This window comes from Vicugna pacos, chromosome 19 (assembly GCF_048564905.1).
Source record: "Vicugna pacos chromosome 19, VicPac4, whole genome shotgun sequence".
Classification (NCBI taxonomy): Eukaryota; Metazoa; Chordata; class Mammalia; order Artiodactyla; family Camelidae; genus Vicugna; species Vicugna pacos.
In genome coordinates, this window is record NC_133005.1 from 28,255,545 (window position 1) to 28,265,015 (window position 9,471).

The 9,471-nt window shown below is 51.0% G+C and overlaps 1 protein-coding gene across 2 annotated transcripts in view; it reads left to right on the forward strand.

The window, feature by feature from the left end:
• CTNNBL1 (catenin beta like 1) overlaps window positions 1–8,568 on the forward strand; it is a 144,454-nt gene extending 135,886 nt beyond the window's left edge. For both annotated transcript variants that reach the window (XM_006202556.3, XM_072944208.1), the window contains exon 16: window positions 8,379–8,568. In XM_006202556.3, the coding sequence (XP_006202618.1) occupies window positions 8,379–8,467 (89 nt within the window). In that variant the 3' untranslated portion in view covers window positions 8,468–8,568. The remainder of the gene's footprint in view (window positions 1–8,378) is intronic.
• Window positions 8,569–9,471: the final 903 nt, after the last annotated feature.

Sequence of the window (9,471 nt, forward strand, 5' to 3'; positions counted from 1 at the left end):
TCATAGCCCCAAGTTTATTTCCTTCTTAGCCCTTATCACAGTCTGTAATTATTTTTATTTGTGTCTTTGTTTGCTTGTTTTATGTGTCTCATACGTTAAAATGTAAGCTCCATGATGTAGGGACATTGTCTGGCTTGTTCCTCATGTCTCCTCAGCACCTAGAACAATGCCAGGCACATAATGGGTACCCGGTGAATATGTGAACATTGTTGAATTAAACCCTGCCCTTGTGTGAATTTAAATTGGCACATGTTTACTGAGACTTTCCTCAGGGCTGGGCACAGCGCTACACACTGTCTACTAAGGTGTCACGTAGCACCTGCCCTCATGGAGTCTCCTGGGGGACATAGATGTAGAAATGACCAACCATAATTCAAGCTAAGTGAAGTGCAGCGACTCAGCTAGCAGTGCTGGCTGCCGGGCTCTGTATCCAGCACTAGAGGTACACGGGAGAAGGGAAGTAAGCACAATCCCCACCCCGGAGGGCTTGCAGTCTAGTGGGGAGAGATGCTCGGAGCTAATTATAATGTGATAAGTGCTGCGTTAAAGTTGTGAACAGAATGTTAAGGGAGTGGTAAGGCGGCGGTAACAGAGGCACAGGCCATGCCAAGGAGTCCCACAGCAGGGAGAGGCTCCTCCCAGGACTGGGCATGGTGTCCCAGAGGGAAAGGCGCATCCCAGGCAGGGGGAGCAGAGGCCCAAGGCAGGGCAGGACAATAGGACATCAGTGGCCTTCATAGAACTCAACCATGTCAGTGGAGGCCAAGCAGAAGTGGGGAGGCTGGAGCATTGGATGGGGTTGGGAGTATTGCTGGGCGAGGCTCTTGTGTTCTATTCGGTACAGGGTGAGTTTAGGGGTACAGGTGGTACCCACATCCCTTTGTTGGCCAGCAGACAGTAGACATTCTCATGACGGCTGGAGAGGTGCTAGTTTGGACAGTTTGAAGTCATTAGTATAGAGGTGATATTTAAAGCCAGGGAATTAGATGCCGTTGCCCAGGTCAAAGAAACACTCACAGGACTCTGACCACTAAAAAAAGAGAAAAAAAATCAATGGGAGGTTAAGTTTATATAATAAAGGGTTCTCGACCCCCCCCCCCTTTCGCCAGCATGCCTCTACCGCCGCGGCTCACACGTCTGCCTGTGTCGGCTGGTGGGTGTGTGCCACAGACCTGCCTCTCAGCAGCCCCGGGACGTGGTACAGGGAGCACCCTCAGGGCAGTGCTGCTGCGGTGAGGCTTCTTTGGGGGGCTGGATGAGGGTGGCAGCTGAGCTCTGCTCAGGCCCACCCCTTAAAAGCCTTCAGTCCCTTCCCCTCCTTCCTCCACCCTTCGTTCTATCAAAATGCGTGAAGAAACAAAGCCTCATAAAGGAAACCAGCTCATCAGTCTGTCCTCTTTGATTTTAATTTTGTTTTTCAGTTTGGGTTGCTTCCTTTTTTTTTTTTTTAACATACTAATTAGATGCAAGCTTTTTTCTTTGATTTTATGGCCTACATATTTCCTAAGTTTTGCTGGCAGGATGACAGCTGATGTATCCCTTGAGGTCTCAGGAAAACGCTGATGAGGCAAGCCCAGCAGGGGACTCTTCCCATTATATTTCGGTCCCTTTCTCACAATTTTCTTTCCTCCTCTTCTGTGGGGGTGCCAAGAGAGCTGGGAATAATTGATGGCTCATTAAAGTCCCTCTTTCTGCAGACTGCTTACTCGGTGTTCCCAAAGTCCAGCCTTCCCTGGAACTGGCGGCAGCTCTGGCCTGAGGCCTGTGGTGCCCACCTAGGGGGTGACGGTCTCTGTGGCAGAGAAGGGCGGATCAGACCGCATGCTCCGCAGGCGCACTGACAGCCGTCCCGCCTTTTGTCTTCCGGTGTCCGGCCCACAAGTGGCGTGGAGAAGGGGCTCAGCTAATGCTTTTTGGGGGTGCATACTGGGGTGCTGCTTCAGGCTTCTTTGTACTGTTCCAGAAATCTGGGGCCACGGTAGGTAGAGTGGTCACTCCCAAGCCACTTCTGTGCCAAGCTTTTCATGTATATTCTGTTTCTCACAAAGGCCCTAAAAGCAGAGTTACAGTCTCCATTTTGCATACAAGGTAACCGAGACTCATGGAGGTTAGGGGATGTTACCCAAGTCACTTTTAACATTGCAGACTGGATCCAGACTCAGACCTATACGCAGTCGGCCTTCCATCTGGCAAAAAGAAAAGGTCTAACTGTGCCAATTGGCTGATACACTCCTGTGGCATTTTAAGAAAGAAAATTCAGGGCGTCTTCCTTTACAAAGCACCCTGGCGTCGCAGGGCACTAGGTGAACTCCTGAGATGACTGAGACACTTAGGAGTCCCTGTCCCAAGGGGAATACGGTCCCATCACAGGTGAGATAAATAACCACAACACAAAGCAGATTGAGGTCAGTGCTACGACTGGAGTGGGACTCAAGAAGCACGGTTAGTTCTCCTGGAGACTAAAAGGAGGTTGGCGATCCAGGGAAGCTGCACAGAGGAGGTGTTTGCCTTTTTTGTTTAATTTTGATAAAATATAGGTAGGAGTTACCATTTTAACCATTGCAACCATCACCACCATCTGTCCACAGAATTTATTTTCGTCTTACAAAACTGAATCTCTGTACCCATTAAACACTTACTCCCCACCCTCCTCCTCCCCAAGCCCCTGGCAGCCGCCCTTGTGCATTCTGTCCCTATGAATGTGAAAGACCTCCACAGACAGATGCACCTGTACATTGAGTCGTCCTCTCCTTGGACGTGGAGTAGGAGCTGTGACCTGGGAATACTTCTTAGTAAAATATTTGTGCCAAGGGTTAGCATGGAAGCCTCTGGTGAGTCTCTTAAATGTTTTAGGCACTGGTGAAATTTGTTGCAAGATCGGGTGTTGCTGGGCTGTTTGGCAGAGGAAAGCTTAGAGGATGGCTGACTCAAAACTCTTTCACTGGTGGTGAAAAGACTGAGCCAAAGACTTCAAAATGCTTTCAGAAACTGGCTCCTGGCCCTTTGATTTGCTTATGTTCTTTATGGCTTGAAGTCTTTTCTTAGAAGCTCATAAGTATTTCCATATTGATTTGGGGCTCTTGGTAACTCTTTGCCTTTGTGATTTTAAAGCTGTAGAAGCTGATGGGATTTATCTTTTGATGACATGTTGATACATAGGACGTGGCTACTGTGGCCTCTAGGGTTTTCAGAGGCAGGAAAGGATCCTGGAGAGAGGCCTGGGCGTTAACCTTAGGCAACTGCCTACCCTCTCTCTAAGCCACAGTCCCCATGTCTGTAAGATGGGGGTAACCTGCCTCAAAAGGTTGCTGTGAAGATTAGATGAGGTGCTAGAGGTAAAGTGCTTACCTGTTGGCACATAATGGGTGCCTGAGAGCGTTAGCTACCTCCAGTGTTGTGATTCGTGTCCAAGCTAACCCAGGAGTAAGTAAAACAGAGATGCACAGACCAGCATGAATTCTGGCTCCCTGTAACTTGGGGTAGAAGTTAGTAGATAACATGTTTGAGCCATGGTTTCCTCCTCTGTAAAAAACAAACCGAAAGGGAATACTACCCCAAGGAAGGCTGAGGTTGAGATGCATTTGGGGCCCCGGGACAGAACACTTACTCAGTAAATACAGTTCCTTCGCTTCCTTGGCCTAATCCTTTCACCAGAGCTGGCAGCAGCCGGGACTCAGATGCAGGCAGGAGAGCCTGTACCAGCACCCAGATCACCCTCCTCAGGGCTTGGTGGGGGTGGGTGGGTGGGGTGGTGCTTTTCCAACCAGCTAAAATGTCTGTAGGAAAGCGGGCTATGGGAATGTGACCCTGCCAGCATCCAAAGGGTCAGTTTCCTTCCCTTCTCCTTTAAGTGGGTTTCATTTTAATGACACCCTGATGAAACTTACACCCCCACAGCAGACCCAGCACGTTCTTCTTCCGGAGCAGTGTGACGTTAGACCTTCCACGCCCATTGCTGTCATTGAGGAATCTCTGTTAGACCTCAGGGATTTTACTTTCCCAGCTTGTATTTTGTGATCACTGATATGTCTTCGAGTGTTTTCAGTTTAAAAATACTGGCATCCCTCTTTTTCCTGCTCCCCCTTCCTCCTGCACTTTTTAAAGGGTAAGCGTTTAAGGTCCAGGGATTGAACCAGGCTTGTGAGTACTGGTCCAAGTCTCTGTCCTGGAAGACAGTTCTTCCTCAAATGCCAGCCCGGGTGCCCCCTCCCTCTCCCTCTTAACATAAACAGAACAGCTTGTATTCCATGTCTGAATCGTAAACCTGCTGTCTAAAGTTTGCTTTAATATTTATGCGTTCAGCACTGCTGCCTGTTTTTGAGCTCCATCAAAGCCTTTATTATAAGAGCATTTGAAAATGCTAGGGAAGTAGAGAAGGGAGTTGATGTACACACCACCTTTCTCACTCTCCAGCCCGACTCCCCCTCTTCCTCTATCCCCAACCCCAAAGTTCTCCCTTCATGTAGCGCGCGCGCACGCACACACACACACACACACACACACACACACACACAGAGAGAACTCTTTCCTAAGACCTCTGAGAGGAACCTGTTCAATATTTATAAACTGCTGCAGCAGCTGTAATAACCAGAAGTAGCTGGCACCACCACGGTTTGCTCCAAATAGGATTCTACTCTGGAAACAAAGAATGAGTTGGGGTAAGGGGTGGAGGATGTGCAGTGAGGTGCACCGTTGGGGCCAGCTGCCGGGGCAGTAGGAGAGCACTAGGCTCTCGTCAGTTCTGGTCCTGTGCCTGGCCCTGTGCCTGGCTCACTGTGGGACCCTGGCTGATATGTTCCTGAGAACCTGGCAGCTCTTACATTTGGTGACATGAGAGAGCATGAGAGAGCGTGGCCCCAGCAACCCACTCCACATCTGTTCTGGCCACTGAGGCCCCTTTCCCACAGAACAGTCCCTCCAGAGCTTTACCTTTTATGAGGACATTGTAGCCAGATGCCCTGCCAAGGCTGGGCTGCTGTGGAGGTTTTTCTCCTGAAGGATGGGGAAGAGGCAGGGTGCAGTACTGCTCAGGTAAGAATGCGCCACTTTGGGAACCAGCTCCCCCACCTCCCCATGGATTTTGAGGTGCCATTTTCACTTCTCACACAGGTTCTTGGTTTGAATCTCAGCTCCTGAACCATTATAGACTTGGGCAAGTGGCTTCAGTTCTCTAATCAGCTGCAGTTTCCCCATCTGTAAACAGAGATGGTGCTCTTTGCCTTATAGGATTGCTGCAGAAATTAAGTGGGACAGCAGATATAAATGCCTGCACATGACCAGTGTTCACTACATAAAGTTCCCATGCTGCTGTGTGCAAGACAGCCCCTCTTCCAGGTTGTGCCCACTTCCTTCGTAGCCCGTTCCCAGAGAACAGGCATCTGACTGTTTCGTCCTTCCCCGCACACAGACAAGAGGAGACCCGTCCGTCGGATGGGTGCTCTGTGTTCAGTGGTGGCGTGGGTTTTCCTAAGGCCTCGGTAGGGCTGATTCAACTAGGGGACTGATCCAGACTCTGTTTCTCTACTTTGCTCATCCCTAGAAAGAGATTAGGTCCCTCTAGGGAAGCTGGCTTTCCTTGGAAAATCGCTGCGCCAAAGGATCAAATGTTCCTCCACGTCCCTCTCTCCTAGGTCTGAGAATACACTAGGAGAGCAGAGTGTTAGTTCAATCCATTAAGACTCTTGCTTTCAGACCATGCCTCTGAGGGTATTGAATGCTATAATGGTCTCTCCTGGGACAGCGACTAGATCATTCTCATGTGAGTGAGAGATGCCACTTAACATACAGCCCATAGCCTTCCTCGGTAGCCCAGTTCCTGTTCTCCCAGCACCCTAGCCGTCCCTTTAAGGAACCTTAATAGAAGGAATCACAACCATTTGCTGTTGGAAGTGATGGATGGACCTAACAGAAAAGGATGATTTCCGAGGGGAGACACACAGCTGGCACATGTGTGAATCCCAAATCCTGTTTTCCGGCACATGTCCAAAGTAATATAGAGAACAGAGGGAAAATGAAGAAGCGGCCGGAGCAAGCTTATTTCCCCAGCATGGTGGCGGTGGGAGGTAGGGGAGGGTTTGCACACTTTCTTCTCCTTCCCCAGTCTCTGTCTGATTTGAATCAGCAGATGTTTTATTAGGCAGACGCCTCTTGCAGGAGAGTTTTCTATTGTTCCGTCTCAGGCCACCCCAGTCAGGGAGCAGGGGGCAGGTGTGCTCGCAGTCAGTCTGATAACTGCTCTGAGGGCTTATTCATTGCACCAGACAGCTAGTTGGCTCTCAGCCAGGCTGTGCTGGGAATTTAGCTGAAAGTAAGGCAAAGGCCCCTGCCTTCATGAGGCTCTCAGTCTAGAGGGAGAGAGGGGACAAGGAGAGGATGACCTAGAAGTCAGGCCTGTGATGGAGACGAGGGGCCTGAGGACAGGAGCAGGAATGAGAGGTGACCAGGCAGGGCTTCACAGAGAAGTTGCCTTTTGAGATGGTCCTTGAAGGATGTGTGGGATTTCTCTGAGTGGCGTTGTTGGCCTGAGCAAAGCAGGCTCAGGGAGGGAACTAGTGTTTCTTGAACATCCGTTATTTACTAGGTTCTTTATGTACATTTTCAGAGGAGGAGATTGTGCAAGGCCACTTAGGGTTGTGAATTAGAGGCAGGATCCAAACAGCCCGCAGTGTTGCACCATCTCCCCTCCAAGGGCGAGGGCAGGGCGCAGTCAGCCGGCAGTGGAGTTGGATCACCGTCCTCCCTCCTCCTCCACCGAGCTCTGTCTCCCTGCTCCTGGAAGTCACCACAGGAATCCCAGGGCCCCTGCTACCGCTCAGGCCCTGCACTCTCTAAACTCTACACATCATTCCTGTGCCATATCCCACCCCTCCTCACCTCCTAAATCCAGGTGACCGCATAATCTAGGGGGACCAGGACACTTTGGGGAATAAAGTGGAGGATTATTAAGTATTGTGCTGGGATAACCAAGTAAACTGGACCATACAGTTAACCACCTTAAAGCTCTTTGATTATGTCCTCTAGAAATCTTCTGTCGTCAGCATCATCTCCTGTATCCCCATCCTCTTTAGGCGTGTTTCCTTTGTCTTCCTGCTCCAACGGAAAGTGCCTCTCCCTGGGGTTGGCCCTCTCAAGTGGTGCCTGTATTCTCCCACACGCCTTTGTCCACTGGAGACAGTGGAGGGTCTTCCATGCTCCTCCTCGGTGTGTCTAGACCATTCTTTCTTCCTCCCTTTTCCCAAAAAACGCCCAGCTGTTTGACTCTCACATCAGTGGACTATACCCCAGTACCTCTCTGTGGTGGTGCAGACACCTGTTCCCCTAGTTCCCTGGAGGAATTCTGGGTTCACTGTCACCTTCTCCACTTTTCTGTATTTCTCGGTGACTTCAGTGTCTCCTTCTCTCACATCCCATTTCCAGTCTAATAGTAAATCCTGCTGGAGCCACCTTCAGAATATATTTACAACCTGAAGACTTCTCACCTCAAGTATGACCTCCTTGGTCCAAGCCATCATTCAATCACATCTCCTTCTTTCTGCCCTTGCCCCCACCAGGGTATCTTCCACACAACAGCTTGAGTGAGCTGGTTAAAAAGTCAAATCATGTCACTCATCTGCTTAAAACTCTCTTGCAGCTTCCCATCTCAGAGGAAAAGCTCAGGTCTTATGGTGGCCCCACACAACCTGCACCCCGCCCCCTCCCCTGGCTGTGAGCCCTGGCCACACCGACCTCCTTGCCCACTCGTTCCCAGATAGTCCCACACACACGTGATTGAAGCCTTTAGTCAAATCCCCCCCCACCGCCCCCGTCTCTGTGAGGCCTTCTGATAGCGACCCTATATATTTCCTTTACTTTCTGGTTTGTCTCCCCAACTAGAAAGTAGGCTCCATCAACAAGTGCAGAGATTTTCATCTCTTTTGATCACAACTTTATCCCCACTGCCTCAAACAGTGGTTCTCAGACATGAGCAGCATCAGCACCACCAGGAAGACTTGTTCAGACAGATTGCTGGGCCCCATCCTCAGAGTTCCCTACAAAGTAGGTCTGAATGGGCCCCAGATCTGCATTCCTGACAAGTTCCTGTGTGGTGTTGGTGCTGCTGCTTGGGGTCCACGCGCTGAGAACCACCGGTCTGGAACAGTGCCTGCCCGTGTGCAGCCACTGTGTGTGTTAAGTGAGTAAAGGCCGTGCACGGAGAGGACTGTGAGCAGGGAGAGGGGAGGGCCTCGAATGCAGGACCAGGGAGTTTGGCCACAGCTGCCACCACGGGCGCTGCTGGAGGCACCAGACAGCACGCACCCCCTTGGAGCTGGGGCTCGGGGAGGGGTATGAAGTGACCCCACACCTCCAACCTGCGCCTGACGCTGCCTTTGTCTCCCCAGAGTACGCAGAGAACATCGGGGACGGCCGGAGCCCAGAGTTCCGGGAGAGCGAGCAGAAGCGCGTCCTGGGCCTGCTGGAGAGCTTCTAGGGGCCCTGGCCCTGGGTGGCATGGACTCTCTGGGCCTCCCCCAGAAGCAGTTTTTACACAGCTCAGTGTGACTTTTGGACAAATTAAAGCTAGTTTTGGTATTCCTGGGCTGGCATTCTTTGTACCCTCTAACCTCTTCCTGGCAGCTGTCACGGGACACATCTGAGGAAGGGTAGCGGTTGGCCTTCCCCTTTCAGTGAGCAAACTGAGGCTCAGAGAGCAGATCAGGGATAAAGTGGCCACTGTGGCTGCCCCAGGGACTGTGGCGAGGCTGCCCATCTGCAGCTGGGGAGGGAAGGGCATGGACTAGGCACCTCTCTAGGGCTTCCAGCCCTGACACAGAGAGCCCGGGTGTGTAACACGAGGCACATCGCTTGTGCAGAAGCATCCTGGGAAGGGCCTCCATGGTGCTGCAAGGCCGGCCAGAGTGTTTGGTCCTCAGAGCCGCAGTCTGAACCCCAGTCACACATCAGAATCACTCTGATTGGGAGGGGGACTTAAAAGTATATATCAGTGTTGGGCCTCGCCCCAGAATAATGAAATTGGAATCTCTAGTGCAGCCCGGGTGCTGGTATTCATTTGTTCTAAGTTTCCAGGTGGTTCCGAGCATCAGAATGAGAGAGAGCTACCACTTTAGAGTGGGCAGGCCTTGGGTCCAGATCCCGGCCACATCGTCTACCAGCTGTGGCAGTTTGAATAAGTGACTTTACCTTCCTGAATCCCACTCCTTCATCTGCAAAGTGTGGATAATAATACCCCTTTGGTGATTTGTCTTTCCGTCATAAGTCTGTGGCTTCAGAATTGCAAGTTGCACCCATTTCACAGGGACTGTGAGAAGGTTGTTCTCCTCCCTTACAGAAGTCAGCATCCTTTAGCCTGATCTTAATCCATCACACAGAACAGGGTCCTCATGAGTGAGGAGTGGAAGAACCAATTTAGAATGAAGTGTTTAGCCCAGGGTCAGCGAATAGGCTGCAGGGGACGCCACATGCCCTGCGTTGTGC